This window comes from Hylobates moloch, unplaced genomic scaffold (assembly GCF_009828535.3).
Source record: "Hylobates moloch isolate HMO894 unplaced genomic scaffold, HMol_V3 SCAFFOLD_7, whole genome shotgun sequence".
NCBI classification, from domain to species: domain Eukaryota; kingdom Metazoa; phylum Chordata; class Mammalia; order Primates; family Hylobatidae; genus Hylobates; species Hylobates moloch.
In genome coordinates this window covers 64,192,647-64,215,238 of record NW_026652282.1, presented here as the reverse complement: position 1 = coordinate 64,215,238, position 22,592 = coordinate 64,192,647, and the positions used below count along the sequence as shown (strand labels likewise).

General features: G+C 39.7%; 1 protein-coding gene across 1 annotated transcript in view; it reads right to left on the bottom strand.

The window, feature by feature from the left end:
- Window positions 1–22,592, bottom strand: part of ATP7A (ATPase copper transporting alpha) — a 119,729-nt gene that overhangs the window by 6,289 nt on the left and 90,848 nt on the right. The window contains exons 12-19 of the mRNA XM_032756216.2: window positions 21,965–22,092; window positions 17,458–17,612; window positions 16,786–16,920; window positions 11,892–12,086; window positions 9,762–9,944; window positions 7,517–7,733; window positions 2,309–2,455; window positions 552–707 (exon numbers count right to left, since the gene is read on the bottom strand). Coding sequence (XP_032612107.1) covers window positions 552–707; window positions 2,309–2,455; window positions 7,517–7,733; window positions 9,762–9,944; window positions 11,892–12,086; window positions 16,786–16,920; window positions 17,458–17,612; window positions 21,965–22,092 — 1,316 coding nt within the window. The remainder of the gene's footprint in view (window positions 1–551; window positions 708–2,308; window positions 2,456–7,516; window positions 7,734–9,761; window positions 9,945–11,891; window positions 12,087–16,785; window positions 16,921–17,457; window positions 17,613–21,964; window positions 22,093–22,592) is intronic.

Sequence of the window (22,592 nt, the reverse complement as noted above, 5' to 3'; positions counted from 1 at the left end):
TCAAAAAAAAAAAAAAAAGAAACAAAAGAATGTATTAAAAGATTACTTGCATTATTTATTAGAAGAGGGGAGAAGGCATTCCAAAGTTAAAAAGATTGAAAAATTTTAGAGATAAGGCAGATGTGGGAGTCAGGAGCAGAAAAATGGTATGTCAAAGTGGTGCATTAGGAAAATAGTTCCATTGGTGGTGGTATTTAGGATGGACTAGAGAGGGATGTGTGTGGAGCTATTGCCGTGTTTCAGGCATGAGATCAGGAGAGCCCAGCTTAGGCTGGCAGCACTGGTAAAGCATATGAGCAACATTTCAAAGGATGCATCAACAGAAACTGGTGTACAGTGTCATGCAAGCATCCCATGAACTAAGCAAATACCTTTTTACTTATAACAGCAACACACAAAGCCCAAAGTCTTTCCAGCAAAGCATGGTAAATTTTCTTGAAAGAACCAGATAGGACTACTCAGTGATAATGAAAATAGTAGGTAATGTAAATTTCTTAGCATTTGAAGGCAAGACACAAAATGTATATCAATAATTAGAAGTTATCACATACCCCTATCAATTACCTGAGAAGCAATAGATCTAGCTGTTTTACTGTTGTCTCCAGTCATCAGAACTACTTCTAAGCCCATAGATTTCAGAATATGGATAGCCAGTTCTGCTTCAGGCTTCACTGTGTCTGCAATGGCTATCAAGCCACACAGCTCATCTAATATAGGGGAAGCACAAAATAAGAGAACTTGGAATATAGTGAAAGCAGAATAACATTTTGACTTGAAATTTCAGAATGAAATGAATTTTCTTAAGTAAAGTTGTTCAGGGCATGGCTTAACTTAAAATATCTCTGAGCCCACACAGACTTTATACTACAAACTCTGTAACAAGCCTCCATATTTGGTTATAAAAATTTCAGAGTGAGGTAGGGGTTACTAATAAAGTAATCATAGGAAAATAAAAAGAGAGACCTTACTGGATATTAGAAGACCCTTTTTGTTCCTCAGAAAGGTATTTGCCAATAGCCTCAAACACTTTATCTAATTTAAAGGCAAATGAAACTGAAGACTAATACTTTTTTTCTTTTTAAGGTAAAGGGCGGGGGCAGAGAGAGACAAAATGGGCACTTTATAGTGGGAAAAATATTACCATAAATCTTATTATTTTATTCTATTTACAAAACAAAAGTAAAATGGTATTCTCTGCTTCTTCCCAGACCTAAAAAGGCCATAGTAAAATACTGCCTTCATACTTAGCAAACATTATAAATGTAGAGTGGAATTAATCTCACAACTAGAAATTTACCCTAAGAAATAACAAAATAAAGCACATACAACCTCAAAGATATTTATTGTAGTGTCATTTACAATAGTGAAATATTAGAATAGCCTAAATTTCCAACAAGAGGGGAATGATTATAGTGTGTAAGATTGATAAATTATGGAGTATTATAGTAAAATGATATAGCAACATTAGAAAGCATTAAGTAAAATAAAGCATAATAGTATGTGTACAAGTGATTTTAACTTTATTGAGGTAAAATTTACTTATGATAAAATGTATCCAGTAAAAAATGGTATATGTACTAATACTGTAATTCTGCAAACACACACACATTTCAAGAAAACTAGGAATGGAATATACAAAATTAAAATTGACATTGTGGGCTGGGCATGGTGGCTCAAGCCTGTAATCCCAGCACTTTGCGAGGCCGAGGTAGGTGGATCACCTGAGGTCAAGAGTTCAAGACCAGCCTGGCCAACATGGTGAAACCCCATTTCCACTAAAAATACAATTAGCCGGGCATGGTGGCACGCACCTGTAATCCAAGCCACTTGGGAGGCTGAGGCAGGAGAATCGCTTGAACCCAGGAGGCGGAGGTTGCAGTGAGCCGAGATCACACCATTGCACTCCAGCTTGGGCAACAAGAGTGAAACTCCGTCTCAAAAAAAAAACAAAAACAAGAACAAAAACAAAACAAAGAAACAAACAAAAAAAACCTGACATTGTGTTAGGATGATGGGATTATGAATATTATTTTACTTTGCTATTATTTTACTGTTGCTATTTTTAGGCTTTAAAAAATCCTTGATTAGCCTTCATTTAAAACATAGGCTAGGGAAAAAAGTAACGAAGGCAGGCAAATGCGAGAGAATTTTAAATTAATCAGTAATAATCATGTGTTGTTGACATTTTCATTTTGCATTCAAGATGCTTTTGAATAACCCTCATAGTTCAGAGGTCTCTCAAAAATAAATAAATAAAACAATAACAAATCATAACATTGAGTTACAGCATACTTATGGAAAACCTTACCATCAACTGCTACTAATACAGCAGTCCGACCTTTTCTCTCATGTTCAGTCATGAAATCATCTACGTCGTTATTAATGACAAGACCATTTCTAATCATCCACTCCCGGTTACCAATGAGGACTTTATACTGCTGAGCATTAAGAGCATCTGAAAGTAGGCACAGAAGTAATATTTAGTAAGTTCAATTAATATATATAAAACCCCATGAAGCAAGTTCTTCCTGTCTAACCTTGCACAGTCACTACATTGTATGGTTCCTAGAACATAGCCTCCAACAGTGATGTTCAAATTTTCTAAGAACATACTCTGCTCGTCCATGCTTCTGGGCCTTTGCACACATTGCTGCCTTCATCTGAAATATCCTTATCCCTCCTCTTCAGACAGCAAACTCTATCACATTCTTCAAGAGCCAGTTCAAATATTACTTTCTTGGTGAGGCTTTCTCTTTGACCTTCCATAAAAATTCAATCAAATTTAAAAATACTTACTGTGCATCAGTAGCTGAATGTGGCTAGATGAACATGTATAATCATGCTGACATCTCATTTTCTTTAAGTGGGCTCTTAGTGCTATCTGGCAACTGAACTATATTTCCCTAGTCCATTCATTCTCCATTTCTTCTAGATGGCTATTTCATACCTTCTCATCTCCCTTCAAATCTCCAACTTCTCCTGCCCCATCCTAATACCAGATGATGACTCTGCTTGCTACTTCAGAAAGAAAATAGAAGCAATCAGAAAAGAACTTCCACAGCTCTCATTGCTGCATCCATTCAACTACCTGTGTCTCCTGTGTCTGTGTATCTAGCTTCCCTTCTGTTATTATAAACTGATTCTGCTCCTAATTTAAGGCCAACCTTTCTACTTGTGCACTAGACACCCCCCTCCTTTGCCTATTCTAGAACATCTCTCCAACCCAACAATTCTCCCTGCCCACTCCCGCACAACTTTTCTCTGCTGTACATTGTCCTATCTTAAAAAAAAAAAAAAAAAAAAAAAAAAAAACAAAACAAAAAAAACCTCTCTTGATCTCACCCACCTCTCTAGCCACCACATTTATCTGCTTCTGTACATAGCAAAACTTCCCAAAAATATCTCTATTGGCTGTCTCCAATTCATATCTTCCCATGCTCTTGTGAACCTACCCCATTTATTGCGGTGGTCAAAAGCTTTATGCTTTTGACTCTAATACTCCAGTGAATTATTACAGCCAGTGACCTTTACTTTAATAATCCTAATAGTTAATTCTCATTCCTCATCTTACTTGTCCTATTAGCAGAATTTAACATAGCTGTTCACTCCCTCCTGGAAATACTTTCTTCATTTGGCTTCTAGGATATCACATTCTTAGGGGCTACCTCCTAATTGGCCACTTCTTGGCCTTCTTTGCCCATCCCTCCTCATCTCTCTAACTTCTTAATTTATAGTGCTGCAGGATTCAGTACTTAACTCTTTCTTTCCCTTTATCTACTCTCATTCCTTGGGGTTCTTATCCAGTCTCATGGTTTTAAATACCATCTATACCCCTGTAGTCCAAGAGAGCTTTATGTGATATTAGAAATGTTCTATATCTGCTATGTTTAATACAATAGCCACTAACACACAGATGTGGCTATTGAGCACTGAAATGTGGCTAGTATGACTGAAAGATGAATTTTAAATTAAATTAAATGCAAATTAACTAATTTAAAGAGTCACAAGTAATTAGTGGCTATTTTCCTAGACACCACAGATCTATAAGCAGAGAACTCCCAAATCTATCTCTCTGATTTAGTCTGTTTCCTGGAACTCCAAACTTATGTAGCCAACTGCTTACTTGATATTTCCATTTATATGATATCTCCACTTGGGATATCTCTAATAGGTACTCAAACTTAACATGTACAAAACTGAACTCCTGATCTTTTTCCCAATACTGTCCCTCCTGTGGGATCCTCCATCTTATTTAAATGATAACTCCATCCTAACTGCTTAGGCCACAAACCTTGGCATAATTCTTGACTCCTGTTTCTCTCATACGCCATATATATCCAACCCATGAGAAAAATCTGTGACTCTCCTTTTAAGACACATCTAGAATTCTATCATTTCTTACAACCTCTACTATACTGGTCCAAGCTACCATTATGTTTCACCTCGATTATGACAACGTCCACCAACTCATCTCCCTGCTTCTGCCCTTGCCCCCCATGCCCACAAGATTCTCTCCTGCCTGAGCCTCCCGAGTAGCTGGGATTACAGGTGCCTGCTACCATGCTCGACTAATTTTTGTATTTTTAGTAGACGCAGGGTTTCACCATGTTGGCCAGGCTGGTCTCGAACTCCTGACCTGAAGTGATCCACCCGCCTCAGCCTCCCAAAGTGCTGGGATTACAGGCGTGAGTCACCACGCCTGGTTTATTTTTAAAATGTTAAGTCAGATTTTGTCCCTCCTCTACTCAAAACTGTCAGATTGGTTTTGTCCTTACATATCTAGTCCCAAACCACCTCTCTGACCTTGTCTCATACCCCTTGCCCATCCATTTACTCTGCGCTTGCCACACTGTTCTCCTTGCCATTCCTCAAACAAGTCAAGCACACTCCCGACTAAAGGCTTTGGTACTTACTATTTCTCCTGCCTAGAATGCTTTTGCCACAGAAATCCACATAGCTTTTTCTCTCATCCCCTCAGATCTTCGTTCAAACACTACCTTCTCAGTGAGGCCTACCCTGATCACCCTATATGAAACAGAACCCACTACTCCCAGCACCCCTATGCCCCTTGCCCCACTTAATTTTCCTCCATAGCACTATCTCCATTGGACTTATTGTATTTTCTTATTTATTTGCTCACTCTCTTGTGTTCTTCCACCAAGAATGTAAGCTCCATGAAATAAGAACTTCGTTTATCTTGTTTACTGCCGATTCTTTAGTGCCTTGAACAGTGCATGACACACAGTACGTGCTCAATAAAACCTGTCAAATGGATTTCCTATTTGTCAGTGTGCTTGATACTAGAAGTTCATAGACAAATAATAAAGAAGTCACAGACTAGTAGAAACAAGCAGGTAAATAAATAATTATCATACACTGCCCTAGTACAATAACAGAGATTAAGTACAGTTATGATTCAGGAAGAAGGGTAAATACCTCTGTCAATATATGTCAGTCAATGAGGGTGTCACTGAAGAGAGAGATATAAGCTGGGTCTTGAAAGACAAGTGTAAGTTCACGAGGTAGATGCCATTTGTGAACAAGAACATTACATAGAGAAAATGGTAAATGAAATGATCTAATAAGCAGGAAATGACACACCGTAAGGAAGAACTGCAAGTAGGTAGGGATGGAATATGGAGTACATATGTGGTAGTGGAAAAAGACAAGATGAGTGATGCAGGGAGGCAGGAGACATATCATGGGGAACAGAACTTAAACAAAGTCCAGAGAGACTGGACTTTGTCCCGTAGGAGAGAGAGACCCATTAAAGCTGGGATCCTTAACAGAGACCCGTGGATGCGTTTCAGGATACATGTGCATCTCTTGAAACAAAAATTTTCTGAGGGGTGGGCTCATAGCTTTCATCATATTCCTCCAAAGGTCTATGGCTCAAAAACAGCTTATAAATCACTGTAATAAAAGGTATTGGTCAGAAAGTGACACGACTAGATTTGCATGTTAGCAAAATCACTCAGACACAAATCGGGAGGGAGGTGTTGGAACACTTAGGTTGCTAGATCATGTTTTGGGGGCAGATGGATAGATCGGCATGGAGCCAAGGAAACAGGACTTGGCTAAAGATATGGATTTCGGAGTGGTAGTGGAAGTCTGTGGGTGGTAGAATAAGTGGTGAGCATGAATAAGATTGTACAGAGAGAGTATGTATTATAAAATGAGAAAAAGACAAAGAACAAAACCCTGAAGACATACAACATTTGAAAGCAAGAGAAATGAGGAACCAAAGGACAATTAAAAGGAACAGCCAGGGGTGCGGTGGCTCATACCTGTAATCTCAGCACTTTGAGAGGCTGAGGTGGGTGGATCACTTGAGGTCAGGAGTTTGACACCAGCCTGGCTAACATGGTGAAACCCCATCTCTACTAAAAATACAAAAAATTAGCCAGGCATGGCTGCGCACACCTGTAATCCCAGCTTCCTGGGGGCTGAGGCAGGAGAATTGCTTGAACCTAGGAGGCGGAGGTTGCATGAGCTGAGATCGCACCACTGCACTCCAGCCTGGTTGACAGAGCAAGACTCCTTCTCAAAAAAAAAAAAAAAAAAAAAAAAAAAAAAAAAAAAAAAAAAAAAAAGGAACAGCCAGGGAGGTGAGAGGAGAATCTAGACAAAGCAGGGTCACGGAATCATCCTTTAGGAAGGAAGGGAGGGTCAACATTGTCAAATATCTTAATGAGGTCTTGCAGGATGAGGACTGAAAAGTGACCACTGGAGAGAGCACTGAGGTCAGTGGTCATCAGTTAACTTAGAAAGAATGGATTCAGTAGTATGGATGGGGGAGAAGCCAGACTGCAATGAACTGAGGCATGACTGTGGAGTAAGTGAATTCAACAAACCTAGATTACCCTTTCTAGAACTTGGATATAAAAGAAAAAGACAGAATTTATATGGGAATATAGATGGGAAAGGACAAAATCTAGATGGGAATATAGTGATTTTGATGGAAGAAATGTTTATATGTTTAGGAAAAGAAGCTAAAACAGAAAGAGATGAAAAATAAAGAAGCAAGGGGACCTAACAGAAAGAGGGAGGTCCCTGATGAATCAAGAGAGGGTGGGATCTAGATGGAGGGATTCATTAGGCAAGATGAAGGATACTGCTTTCCCTGGAAAAAGGAATGATTCTGGGCAAAAATATGTAAGAACACATGCCCAAGAACCATAATTTTCTATATAAAAAATAAGATAATTTGCAGAGGGGACAAAGGAGAGGGTCACAGGATCTTGTGAAAGATAGAAAAGGTTTGGAGTAGTTGTAGTGAGAAAAGAATGATCATGGATGATCAGCTAAGGCTAGACCTCATCACCCTATGGTGGTGCCAATGACCACAGTTGGGAAATATTCTTGACTAATTTAAATGATCAGAAGGCATAGGGTATTGACTTGAGGAAATGAAATGATGCCAATTTTTGTTTCTTCTATAACAGTTCAGGGTTATAAAGTTAGCCATCTGTTCATAACTGCCCCATAATTGGTACTACAAAGAAAATTAGCTTACTTGAGATCTGGGCATCAATAATCATGGAAGACGAAGTTGGTGACTGTTCATTACTGGCATCAATTTGAACCAGGGATGCATTTTTAATATTATTGTCCTCTATATTCCAGTTATTCTTATGTAGCAAGCCTTCAATATTGGTGACTTTACAGCTAATACCACAGCCTGGCACAACCTGGAAATCTATGCAGGTACCCAAGGTTTCAGTGTCCAGCTCCTAACAAACAGAAACAAAAGGATTTCCTCTACTGTTCTGATAATGCAAGGTCATTCATTAGCAAGATAAAAACCCCTAGTTAATTCTAAATGTTTGTAATAAAATTGTCACTTATTGCCTACTTGACAGTAGATTTTGATAAGGACAAAGGAATAGAGCATCAAACACAACATTCAAAGTTACAGAAGAGCCTCAAAATCTTTGTTTTGATCAGGCACAGTGGCTCATGCCTGTAATCCCAGCTGAAGAAGCCGGCTGGGAAGCCGAGGTGGGCAGATTACCTGAGGTCAAGAGTTTGGGACCAGGCTGGCCAAAATGGTGAAACCCTGTCTCTACCAAAAGTACAAAAAAATTCAGCCAGGTGTGGTGGTGCACACCTGTAATCTCAGCTACTAAGGAGGCTGAGGTGGGAGAATCACTTGAACCCAGGAGGCAGAAGTTGCAGTGAGCTGAGATTGCGCTATTGCACTCCAGCCTGGGTGACAGAGCGAGACTCTGTCTCAAAAAAAAATATTTGTTTTAATCCCACTCTCTAAAATTTATAGAAAACATGGAAAGCTTATCAGTATTCTCTGCTCTTTCCAGTAGATAATTACGAATTAAATTTTTAATTCTATAGTCAAGTCAGGTTTTCTATTCAGTACAGGGCAAAGGGTAACAAAGTATAGGGCCTTTAGTTACCAGAGGTTCTCCATCTGCTCTCTAGTCTATGTCTTTAGCAAGTCAAAAAGTTCTGGGGACCCTCATTGTTTCCTAGCTTTTTATAGCTTCATCCTCTCTGCTGTTTGATTTGGGTGTAAGGAAGCCAGGTCAGTAATAGGTAATAGGTAAAAGGGAAAGAACAAATAAATAAATGGCAACACCAATGGTAGAAACTGCCACATTTTAAGTGTAAAATTAATGTGAGACAATTCATAAAGAACTCATGCAAATGAATAAGAAAAAGACAAACAACTCTATGGAAAAATAGGTCATGGATACAAACAGGTTAGAGGAAAAGAAATTCAAATGGTCAATACATATATAAAAAGATGATCAACCTTATTCATAATTAAGGAAGTGCAAAGCAAACCATCAAGTAAATATTTTTTCACCTATTAAATTGAGAAAATAAAAATAAAGTGTTGGTAAGAATGTGGGGAAATGAGCACTCATAACTTTTGGTGCAGGTATAAATTGATATAACCCCTCATGTGTATTGGTAATATTCATCATATGGGTATTGGTAGCATTCATCAAAATTTAACTGCATGCATCATTTGACTTAGCAATTGCATTGATAGGCATTTAATGTAGAGACAGACTTGCAAAAACTGATAAGGATGTTGAGTATATACTCTAAAAGTCAAAAAAAAAAACACTCACACTATAGAGTATAATATAGCCATTAAAAACAATGAGGCAGATCTGCATTTCCTGACAGGAAAATTCACGTAATAAAATAAAAAAGCAAGGTAACAAAGATTGATCATTGTATTACCTTTCTGTATAAAGTTTAAAATATGATAAATACATATATGTGGCTATATGCATTAAAAACGGTTAACAGATGCACACCTTTATGACTATACTACAATTATTGAATTGTACACTTTAAAAAGGTGAACTTTATAGTATATGAATTATATCTCAATAAAGCTGTCACTTTAAAAGACTGTTAATAGGTTAACAGTTGTTAAACTTTGGAGAGAAGAATTATGGAAGGGGGCAGGGAATGAGGTTTACAATTTTCATTATGTAATTCTCTGAACTATCTGAATTGTCCTACCACAAATATGTATAACTTCTATTTTAATTTTTTATGTCAATAGGAGTTATCTGTGTGGTAGGATTATAGTTCATTTGTTTTCATCTGTATACTTGTCTGTATGAAGAAATGAGTTACATACAATTAAATGAGAAAATACAAGTCTTTTTAGCCTCATAGCAACTATGTATGCAAATCACAGTCAAACACCAGTCTGGATTTGATTTGGGGAATTCCTACAGGAGATGGCTACACTAATAAACAAGAGGAAAAAAATGTACCTGTTTGCAGTATTTGGTTATGGCTGCTCCTAGAGGGTGTTCACTGTTACTTTCAGCAGTTCCCACAATGGCCAAGATTTTATGGTGTGATATTCTGTTACTTTCCGTTAGAACCTTTACTTGATTCACTACTGGGGTTCCATGAGTAATGGTTCCAGTCTTATCAAATACCACTACCTTTACCTGTAACAAAATTAAGATACAATGATGTGATGATCCTCCACATCACCTTTCCGGAAATAAGAAAAAGGTCTGTTTTGACAAACAGATGACTATTTAGTTTCTTAGTAAACTGACCTTTGACTTAATTTGACTTAAAAAACTGATGGTCTTCGGGAAAATAAAAGAAGAAATACTCTTAGTTATACACAACAGCTCTCCTCCACCAATGTTGAACTGTTTGCTCATGCTAAATAACTGTGAATATATGTTAAACAACTAGAGCTAATTTTTAAGGGTTGACTGTTAATAGGTAATTAAGAGATGCCTCTAGTGCCTCAAGGTAAAAAAGAAAGGCTTTCAATATAATGAATTAAAGATCTGATGAGGAAATCTAAGCAGTAGGGAAATGATTATAAGAATAAAGGTAAATGGCCAGGTGTGGTGGCTCAAGCCTATAATCCCAGCACTTTCGGAGGCTGAGGTGGGTGGATCACCTGAGGTCAGGAGATCGAGACCAGCCTGGCCAACATGGTGAAACCCCGTCTCTACTAATAATAAAAAGTTAGCTGGGCGTGGTGGTGCATGCCTGTAATCCCAGCTACTCGGGAGGCTGAGGCAGGAGAATCGCTGGAACTTGGTGGGTGGAGGTTGCAGTGAGCCAAGATCACACCACTGCACTCCAGCCTGGGCCACAGAGTGAGACTTCATCTCAAAAAAAAAAAAAAAAGAAAGAAAAGAAAAATAAACCAACAAAGTCTGATTCTGGACAGGGGAAAATAGCTGTAAAGCACATTATTGAGACAACTGAGGAAACTGAAATATGGACTACAGATCAGATAACAGCGTATCAATATTAATTTATTGATTTTGATAGTTGTACTATGGTTACATAAGAGAATGTCCTTATTCTTAGGAAAAGAGCCCAATGACTGCAGTAAAGGGCATATAGGAATTCTTTGTACTAGTCTTGCAACATTTTTTTTTTTTTTTGAGACGGAGTCTCGCTCAGTCACCCAAGCTGGAGTGCAGTGGCGCGATCTCAGCTCACTGCAACCCCTGCCTTCCGGGTTCAAGCGATTCTCCTGCCTCAGCCTCCTGAGTAGTTGGGATTATAGGTGAGCCACCTTGCCCAGCTAATTTTTGTATTTTTAGTAGAGACGGGATTTTACCATGTTGGTCAGGCTGGTCTCAAACTCCTGACCTCGTGATACGCCTGCCTCAGCCTCCCAAAGTGCTGGGATTACAGGTGTGAGCCACTGCACCAGGCTAGTCTTGCAACTTTTAAGTTTGAAATTATATCAAAATTTAAAATGTCTATAAAAATTACTAGCCTGTATTCTCTGGCGAGGTGAGTTTCCAGATTTGTTCTAAGATATGTTCTATGTTTACTACATACCTCTGTATATAGCTAGCTTACATCCTCATAATAAGAACATACTAGTAGAAACATGGTTTTAGTTGAAGTCAAGTAGCTTTGAGATGATTATGGAAATCCTAATATGAGATCAGAGATAGGATTATATTCCTAAAGTCATAGCTGCAAACTGTCCGCTGGTGGCAGCAAAGGCAAAGAAACGGCACTGTAATTGAAGGTCCCAGTGAAGAAAACAAGTCACACACAAATAGGTTAGAAGGCTGCTGGAGTTTGGCAAATTTTCCTGGGCAAATACCTATTCTGTCTTTCTGCCATAAAGACTAGTCTAGTCTGAGCTAGGATAGGAGTCCAGGTTTTCCACATTAGGGTCTGCTCTAATAGAATAGGCCTGGAGTAATTTTAGGACTCTTAGGTAACTAAGGCCAATCTGAAGCAGAACCAAAATAACACCTTTCCTACCTCAAATCTCTGGATAGTCCTAGAAGCAGCTCAGCTCATGGACCATAGAGAAATAATTTAGGAGTATGTGTTTCTCAACAGGGGTGCTCCTGATAGTTCGGTGGTACAGGTTTTAGTTCTGGGGACTGTCTTACCTTATGAGCCATCTCCAATGGTTCTCCACCTTTTATTAGTATGCCATTTTGAGCACCTACTCCTGTACCCACCATCACAGCAGTTGGAGTGGCCAGTCCCAGTGAACAGGGACATGCAATACACAGAACTGTGATAGAGGCTTGGAAAGCAAATCGTATTATCGTTTCTGTTCGGGAGATACTTCTATTGTAGCCCTTTAGAAGAAAGCCATAAATTTTGGTTATTGATTTAGAGCTGTACAAAACAAAAGAAACAAAACTTAACACTATTTAAATAAAACCACAATTTAAAAAGTGACATATCCTACCTAGCTACCTACATATATTTTTTAGTTACAGGTAAGAAAACACTTTCTTTCTTTTATGAATATAAGAAATTCGGACATACTGAGATTCTAGAATTACAAACTATAGACTGAATATAAGGGCTCCATATTGAGAATGAATGTTTTTATTAGAAATCTTCAGAAATAGCTGCAAATGTGAGACATAATTTTCAAAAAATTTGATACTGAATAAACAGAATTCTCAATCCCTGTATAGTAAAACCATAATTCTGCCTTTCACACTATTCTTGAAAGACAATGAAAAAGAATCACATGGCATGCAAAGGGACCTTAGTCATATTTCAACAAAATCCTTTTGGACATAACAATGTGAACCAAGTATATCTGCTAATTAAGCTCTTAGTGACGTTCAGTGTTTGCTCACGTGGGAAAAATATAATTGGTAGCTTTAGAAGAAATCTAAGACATCCTGAACTCATGAGAAAAATTCCTGAAGGAAACACATTCCAAGCTACTTGCTGGCCTGTGCACGGGTTCACATCTGTAATCCCAGTGCTTTTGGAGGCTAAGGCAGGAGGATCATTTGAGGCCAGGAGTTTGAGACCATCCTGGGCAACATGGGAAGACCTCATCTCTACAAAAACATTTTTGAAAACTTAGCCAGGTATGGCCAGGCACAGTGGCTCATGCCTGTAATCCCAGCACTTTGGGAGGCCGAAGCGGGTGGATCACCTGAGGTCGGGAGTTCAAGACCAGCCTGGCCAACATGGTGAAACCCTGTCTCTACTAAAAATACAAAAATTAGCCAGGCATGGTGGTGTGCACCTGTAATCCCAGCTACTTGGGAGGCTGAGGCAGGAGAATTGATTGAACCCAGGAGGTGGAGGTTTCACTGAGCCTAGATCGTGCCATTGAACTGCAGCCTGGGCAACAAGAACAAAACTCCGTCTCAAAAAAAAAAAAAAAAAAATCTCTGCTCCTGATGACAAGATTCTATACCTAGAAAACCATAAAGATTTCTCCAAAAGACTCGCAGACCAGATAAACTACTTCAGTAAAGTTTCAGGGTATAAAATCAACATACAAAAATTATTAGCATTTCTATACACCAACAACGTCCAACTTGAGAACCAAATCAAGAACTCAATCCCATTTACAATAATCACACACAAAACATACCTAGGAATACATTTAACCGAGGAGGTGAAAGATCTCTACAAAGAGAAGCATAAAACACTGATGAAAGAAACTGAAGAAGACACAAACAAATGGAAAAACATTCCATGCCCATGGATTGGAAGCATTAATATTATTAAAACTACCATACTGTCCAAAGCAATCTATAGATTCAACGCAATTCCTATAAAACTACTAATGTCCTCTGTCAGAAGAGGACAGAATTAAAAGAATTAAAAAAGCAATCCTAAATTTCATATGGAAAAAGAACCTAAATAGCCGAAGCAATCCTAAGCAAAAAGAATAAAACTAGAGGCATCACATTACTCGACTTCAAATTATACTAAAAGACTATAGTAATCAAAACAGCATGGTATTGATACAAAAATAGACATGTAGATCAATTGAACAAAATAGAGAACCCAGAAATAAAGCCACACACCTACAACCAACTGGTCTTCAACAAAGTTGACAAAAACAAACAATGGGGAAAGGACACCCTATTCCATATATGGTGCTGGGAAAACTAGCTAGCCATATGCAGAAGAATGAAACTGGACTCATATCTCTCACCATATAAAAAAATTAACTCAGGATAGATTGAAGACTTAGATGTCAAACTATAAAAACCCCAAGAAAACCTAGGAAAAACTCTTCTATACATTATCCTAGGGAAAGAATTTATGACTAAGACCTCAAAAACAATTGCAACAAAACCAAAAATTAATAAAGGAGATTTAATTAAACGAAAGAGCTTCTGCACAACAAAAGAAACAACCAACAGAATAAACACAGAACCTACAGAATGGGAGAAAATATTTGCAAAGTATGCATCCAGCAAAGGACTAATATCTAGACTCTATACGAAACTTAAACAAATCAATAAGGATAAAACAACCCTATTTAAAAGTGGGCAAAGGGCATAAATAGACACCTCTCAAAAGAAGACATACAAGTGATCAAAAAACACATGAAAAAATACTCAACATCACTAATCATCAGGGAAACGCAAATTAAAACCACAATGAAATACCCCTTCACACCAGTCAGAATGGCTATAAAGTCAAAAAATAACAGATGTTGGCAACGATGCAGAGAAGAGGGAACACTTATATACTGTTGGTGGGAATGTAAATCAGTTCAACCTCTATGGAAAACAGTCTGGAGATTTCTCCAAGAACTTAAAATAGAACTACCATTTAACCCAGCAATCCCACTACTGGATATCTACCCAAAGGATTTTCTTTTATTTATTTTAAATTGTTTTATCAAAAGACAACTGCATGTGTGTGTTTATCACAGTACTCTTCACAACAGCAAAGACATGGAGTCACCCAGGTGCCCATCAATGGTGGACTGGATAATGGAAATGTAGTACATATACACCATGGAATACTATGCAGCCATAAAAAAGAAAGAAATCATGTCCTTTGCGTAGCATAGGTGAAGCTGGAGGCCGTTATCCTAAGTGAATTAATGTAGGGACAGAAAATCAAATACCGCATGTTCTCACTTATAAGCAGGAGCTAAACAATGGCTACACATAGACATAAAGATGGAATCAATGAGCAGTGGGGCCTCCAAACGGTGAGAAGAAGGGAGGGGGGCAAGGGATGAAAAACTACTTACTGAGTACTATGTTCACTATTTGGGAGATGGGGTCACCATAAGCCTAAAACCCAGCATCACCCAATATACCCATGTAATAAACAATATATCCATGGACCGGGCACAGTGGCTCATGCCTGTTATCCCAGCACTTTGGGAGGCCGAGGCAGGTGGATCACCTGAGGTCAGGAATTTGAGACCAGCCTGACCAACATGGCAAAACCCCATCTCTACTAAAAATACAAAAATTAGCCGGGCATGGTGGCATAAGCCTGTAATCCCAGCTACTTGGGAGGCTGAGGCATGAGAATCACTTGAACCTGGGAGGTGGAAGTTGCAGTGAGCCGAGATCATACCACTGCACTCCAGCGTGGGCAACAGAGCAAGACTCTGTCGCAAAAAATAAATAAATAAATAAACCTGCACATGTACCTTCTGAATAAAAAATAAAATAAATAAACACAACTAAGTAAGACTTTATTTACTTTGAGTAGGAGTCTCGCTCTGTTGCCCAGGCTGGAGTACATTAGTGCAATCATGGCTCACTGCAGCTCTTATCAGTAATAGTTTTACAGTGTTAGGTTCTTATTAAGTTCTCAAATACTTAAATATTCATCCAAGAGTTATAGATCTATATAGAAACACAGCTGGAAGGGGTTTTCATAGATTTCTAGGCTTGTGCTTCCATAAACTTCATGTATGTATACATGTTGTTATAGAAAAAGAACAGATTCTTGTCAAATGACCAGGTAAGATTAGGTTTGCAGACACTTTGAAGGGTGAGGGGGAAAGGAATTTATTGGCCAAAAAGGAAAAACAACTCGGCAAAATGAGATTGAGTCCTGTTAACAGGCTCTCCACCTCACCGATTGAACCCCAGGTACCACCCAGGAACAGGACAGTCCAGACTCCTCCCCTATACAAACGGAGTGAACTTCCTGGGGCCCCACCCCATCCTCCCAGTGCGTAGGTGGACATTATTTAGAAAGAATCAGTCGGGGGTAGGGGAGTAGGGCAGGCTTCATCTGGGACCAGCAGTCTGGTTTTTCAACCTTCAGGATGTTTTAGGCTTGAAGGTTTTCAACCTTCAGGGGTTTCGCAGGGGGACCCTTGGCTGTCACCTGCATTTGTCAATATGTTAGATGCTTTCACCTATACTAATTCCAATCCTGTATCTTAGGTATTATTTTCCCTATTTTACAGATAAGAGAACTGAGGATAGTAAAACTTACATGACTTAAAGTTTCTATATCTAATTTGAGGCACAGTCCAGTTTTACTTTACCACTTTACAGCACCATAGACAGCATCAGAGAACTAGATGAGTAGACACTAATAATATATTTGTAAAGCATTTAATAAATTACAAATTATTTCTAATATATTATTTAACCTTCACAACAACCTTAAGTTACACAAAATGGGTATTATTAAAACCTTACTTTATAGTTGAGGAAACTGAAGCTCAGAGAGCAATTAAGTAGTCTAAGATCACATTGACAGTAAACGACAGAGCTGAAATCCTGAGGTTTTCCTCAATATATCTGTAGTCCTTTGTGAAAGCAAAACCATGTCAGAAATGAGACTAAGCATAACATGTAGAAGTTTGGTATTTGCTTTTGGAAAATCACAACTCATAATAAATTTTTTTTTCCAAAAGGAAATTTTTTATATTTATAAAAATGCAAATATTATTCTTATCACCCTCCCACTCCAAACCTTTAAAGATCCTGGTAATTATTAAAGTTATTTCCAATGAATTACTAATGCAAAAGACTCACAAATTGTTCTGCATATGGTAAAGAGTTATTACAAGTCACTTACAGGAAAGTAGGTTTCCACAATTTCAAAATTCAGAAATCCAATTACAATCCATACCAAGAGGGTGGCAATGGAAACAAAAACAATAAAAGGAACAAAATAGCCACTGAGTTTGTCTGCAAACTGCTGGATAGGAGCCTAGAATTTAAAATAACAAGAAGAAGAAGAAGAAGCATATCAAAGTCTTTTCTGATACTGAATGCAGTGTATATTTAGTAGTTAGCACAAATAGAAATATTTTAACAAACTTCATGTTAATGGCCAGGTGTGGTGGCTCACACTTCCCAACACTTTGAGAGACTAAGGCAGGATGATAGCTTGAGTCCAGGAGTTCGAGACCATCCTGGGCAACTTAGGGAGACCCTGTTTCTATAAAAATTTTTTTTTAAATTAGCTGGGTGTGGTGGCATGTGCCCACACACAGTCCCAGCTACTCGGGAGGCTGAGGCAGAAGGATCGCTTGAACTTAGGAGGTCAAGGGTGCAGTGAGCCATGACAGTGCCACTGCACTCCAGCCTGGACAACAGAGTGAGACCCTATCTCAAAACAAAAACACACGAACTCCATATTAATGCAACTAAAATTTTTATCGGAAAACGTAAAAACTAGGTGAAGATTTATACTGAGAAGGCTTTAAAGAAAATAGTTTGTGTTTCTCCTAGGGAGTTAAGTTACCTTTGATGTTTGTGCCTCTTCCACAAGTTTGACAATTTGAGAAAGGGTTGTGTCTGCTCCAACATGTGTTGCACAGATAAGCAGTGACCCGTTCTGGTTAATGGAACCAGCAATCACTGTGCTGCCAGGTTTCTTAGCCACAGGCATTGCCTCCCCTGTATGGAGAGTAAAGATAGATTTAAGGAGCATAAATGATCACTATCATGAAACATATCATTATTTGTTACTTGTCAAAAATCTCTAGATATAAAATAGAATCTGAACAAATGCCTAGGTGAAAGTTGCTTTCCCTTTTTCCTTATATCAGTTCTAGGCCAAAGCCAGGAATATAAACCTTGAACTGGAAAAACCTGTATGGTAGCTCTTGTTGGCAGATACTTTTAGAGTTTCACCCTAGTCCTAGAACATCGGTTCTTAACCTGTTCTCAAGGAACATTTAGAAATGTGGGAGGGAGTTTTCGTTTGTAATAATGACTGCACGGGATGGGGAAGGGGGTGCTACTACCTCGATTTAGTATGCCAGTGCCAGGGTCAGGGGCACTGAATTGTACTACAGTGTGTAAGAGAGTCCCCCAGAACTAAGAATTGCCCCATCCAAACTGGCAATAGCACCCCTATTGAGAAACACACAGTCTCGTTGGGCACAGTGGCTCATGCCTGTAATCCTAGCACTTTGGGAGGCTGAGGCAGACAGATGGCTTGAGCTCAGGAGTTCGAGACTGGGCAACATGGCAAAACCCGATCTCTACAAAAAAATACAAAAGTTAGCCAGGCATGGTGGCATGCGCCTGTAGTCCCAGGTACGTGGGAGGCTGAGGTGGGAGGATTGTTTGAGCCTGGGAGGAAGAGGTTGCCATGAGTCAAGACTGTGCCACTGCACTCCAGCTTGGGTGACAGGGTAAGACCCTGTCTCAAAAAAAAAAAAAAAAAAAAGGAAGAAAGAAAGAAACACACAGTACTAAATTATTTCCACATGGTTCATAAACTGAGCTTCTTCTAGGACTATCAGAGAGTTGAGATGGGAAAGGTATCATTTTGATTCTGCTTCAGATTGGCCTTAGTTACCTAAAATTTCTAAAACTATGCCAGGCCTATTCCCTTAGAGTAGACCCTGATGTGGAAAACCTGGACTCGTGTCATAGCTCAGATTAGACCAGTCTTTACAGCAGGAAGGGCAGAATAGGTATTTGCCCAGGAAAATTTGCCAAAGTCCATCAAGTCTACAGGAAACTGAGACAACTTCCTTTGGTTATGCATGCTAGTAGCTAATAATCTCCAGTGATAAAAGCCTTCAATAGTTGATACGGTTTGGCTCTGTGTCCCCACCCAAGTTTCATCTCTAATTGTAATCCCCACATGTTGAGGGAGGGACCTATAATCCCCACATGTCAAGGGAGGGAGGTGATTGAGTCATGTGGGGGCATTTCCCTCATGCTGTTCTTGTAATGAGTGAGTTTTCACAAGATCTGATGGTTTTATAAGTGTCTGGCATTTCCCCTGCTGGCATTTCTCTCTACTGTTGCCTTATGAAGAAGGTCCTTATGAAGAAGGCCCCCTTCACCTTCTGCCAAGATTTTAAGTTTCCTGAGGCCTTCCCAGTCATGCAGAACTGTGAATCAATTAAATCTCCTTCCTTCATAAATTAGCCAGTGTTGAGTATTTCTTTAGAGCAGTGTGAAAACTGACTAATGTAGTAAATTGAGTAAGTTGTTACCACAGGGAGTAGGACACTGCTATAAAGATACTTGAAAACGGGGAAGCGACTTTGGAACTGGGTAATGGGCAGAGGCTGGAACAGTTTGGAGGGCTCAGAAAAAGACAGGAAAATGTGGGAAAGTTTGGAACTTCATAGAAACCTGTTGAATGGTTTTAGGTATTTTTGTTTTTTGTTTTTGTAACAGAGTTTCGCACTTCTTGCCCAGGCTGGAGTGCAATGGCACAATCTCGGCTCACTGCAACCCCTGCTTCTTGAGTTCAAGTGATTCTTCTGCCTCAGCCTCCCAAGTAGCTAGGATTACAGGCATGCTCCACCACACCCGGCTAATTTTATATTTTTAGTAGAGACGGGGTTTCACCATGTTGGTCAGGCTGGTCTCAAACTCCAGACCTTAAGCGATCCACCAGCCTCGGCCTCCCAAAGTGCTGGGATTACAGGCATGAGCCACTGTGCCCAGCCAAACTTGTTGAATGGTTTTGATCAAAATGCTGACAGTGATGTGAACAATGAAGTCCAAGCTGAGGTGGTCTCAGATGGAGATGAGGAATTTATTGGGAACTGGAGTAAAGGTCCCTCACGCTATGCTTTAGAAAAGAGATGGATGGTGGCTGGGTGCGGTGGCTCACGCCTGTAATCCCAGCACTTTGGGAGGCCGAGGCAGGCTGATCACAAGGTCAGGAGATCGAGACCATCCTGGCTAACACAGTGAAACCCTGTCTCTACTAAAAAATACAAAAAATTAGCCAGGTGTGGTGGCAGGTGCCTGTAGTCCCAGCTACTCGAGCAGCTGAGGCAGGAGAATGGGGTGAACCCGGGAGGCAGAGCTTGCAGTGAGCCGAGATCGTGCCACTGCACTCCAGCCTGGGCGACAGAGTGAGACTCCGTCTCAAAAAAAAAAAGAAAAAAAGAAAAAAGAAAAGAGATGGGTGGCATTTTTCCCCCACCCTAGAGATCTGTGGAATAGTGAGCTTGAAAGAGATGATTTATGATACCTGGCAGAGGAAATTTTTTAAGCAGCAAAGCATTCAAGACATGACCTGCATTATTCTGAAAGCATTCAGTTTTATGTGTTCACAAAGAGATAGTTTGAAATTGGACCTTACGTTTAAAAAGGAAGCAAAGCATAAAGGCTTGGAAAATTCACAGCCTGACAATGCAATAGAAAAGAAAAACCCATTTTCTGGGGAGAAATTCAAGCAGGCTGCAGAAATTTGCATAAGTAACAAGGAGCCAAATGTTAATCACCAAGACAATGGGGAAAACATCTCCAGGACATGTCAGAGATCTTGGCAGCAGCCCCTCCCATCACAGGCCCTGAGGCCTAGGAGAAAAAATGATTTTGTGGGCTGGGAACCAGGGCCTCTGATGCTCTGTGCAGCCTCAGTGACATGGTATCCTGCATCCCAGCGGCTTCAGCTCCAGTCATGGCTAAAAGGCGTCAAGGTACAACTCAGGCCATTGCTTCAGAGGGTGCAAGCCCCAAGCCTTGGCAGCTTCCACGTGGTGTTGGGCCTGCAGGTGCACAGAAGTCAAGAACTGAGGTTTGGGAACCTCTGTTTAGATTTCAGAGGATGTATGGAAATGCCTGGATGCCCAGGCAGAAGTCTGCTGCAGGGGAGGAGCCATCATGGAAAACCTCTGCTAGGGCAGTGCAGAAGGGAAATGTGAGTTTGGAGCCCCCACACAGAGTCCCCAATGGGGCACTGCCTAGTGGAGCTGTGAGAAGAGGGCCACTATCCTCCAGACCACAGAATGGTAGAGATCCACCAACAGCTTATACTGTGTACCTAGAAAAGCCACAGACACTCGACACCAGCCCGTGAAAGCAGCCAGTGGCAGGGGCTGTACCCTGCAAAGCCACAGGGGTGGATCTGCCCAAGACCTTGGGAGCCCACTTCTTGCATCAGCATGACCTGGATGTGAGACGTGAAGTCAAAGGAAATCATTTTGGAGCTTTAAGATTTAATGACTGCCCCACGGACTTTGGACTTGCATGGGGCCTGTAGCCCCTTTGTTTTGGCCAATTTCTCCCACTTGGAATGGGAGCATTTATCCAATGCCTGTACCCCCACTGTATCTTGGAAGGAACTCGTTTTTTATTTTACAGCCTCATAGGTGGAAGGGACTTGCCTTGTCTCAGATGAGACTTTAGATTGTGGACTTTTGAGTTAATGCTGAAATAAGACTTTGGGGGACTGTTGGGAAGGCATGATTGGTTTTGAAATGTGAAAAGACATGACATTTGGGAGGGGTCAAGGGTGGGATGATATGGTTTGGCTCTGTGTCCCCACCCAAATCTCATCTCAAATTGTAATCCCCACATGTTGAGGAGGGGGGGTGATTGAATCAAGGGGGCGATTTCCCCTATTCTGTTGTCATGATAGTGAGTGAGTTCTCATGAGACCTTATGGTTTTATAAGCATCTGGTATTTCCCCCGCTAGTACTTCTCTCTCCTGCTGCCTTGTGAAGAAGGTCCTTGCTTCCCCTTCTCCTCCACCATGATTACAAGTTTCCTGAGGCCTCCCCAGACATGCGGAACTGTGAGTCAATTAAACCTCTTGGCTTTATAAATTACCCAGTTTCAGGTATTTTTTTACAGCAATGTGAAAATGGACTAATAGCATAACTAAAGCCACAAAGTAAATCTGAGGAAATTGATTTAATACAGTCTTAAAAGAACTTATTCTCTTTGTTCATAATTTAGCTATTCATAGCTTCTACAAAAAGTGCTTCATCTTTCATGTCTATTTTTCTTAACATTTTGGTCATGATCCTTTGAAAGAACATACCTGTGATGAGGGACTCATCTACCATAGAATGTCCTTCAATAACACGACCATCCACTGGAAATTTGCCTCCTGGAACTACTTTAATGATATCTCCACGTTGTACAAGTTCCACATCCACTTGTTCTTCACTGGATATAAGTTAACATAAAAAGCACCATGATAATATGCTTCCTACCCTGACCTCTCCATGTAAGCTCTTTAGTTCACGTCAAGCTTGTGGCTCCATAATTACTACCAATGGAAGCTAGAACCAACATTTAAACTAGGAACTAGTATGTCAGTCTTGCTCACTGTTAGTGAACAGCACAGTAGCTAGCACAAAGTAGCACTCTATTTTTTTGAACAGTCATTAAATTAAAAATGAAAGTTTAAAAAATAATGTAATGGGTTTCATTTAACTAAAAATGTCTTTATTATGTAACTTTGCTAAACAATTTTATGAGTATAAAAATGAGAAATACAAAAGACTGAAATCTAATCAAGTCTTTAGCTTTATCTTCCAATTTACAAGTAACATAGGAGTTATAGAACAAGTTAAATGAAACCAAAAGGAAACAAAGGATAAATTCAGATTGTGGGATATTCTACAGAACAACTGATGGCTATTTCTTCAAGTCAATTGTTTTGT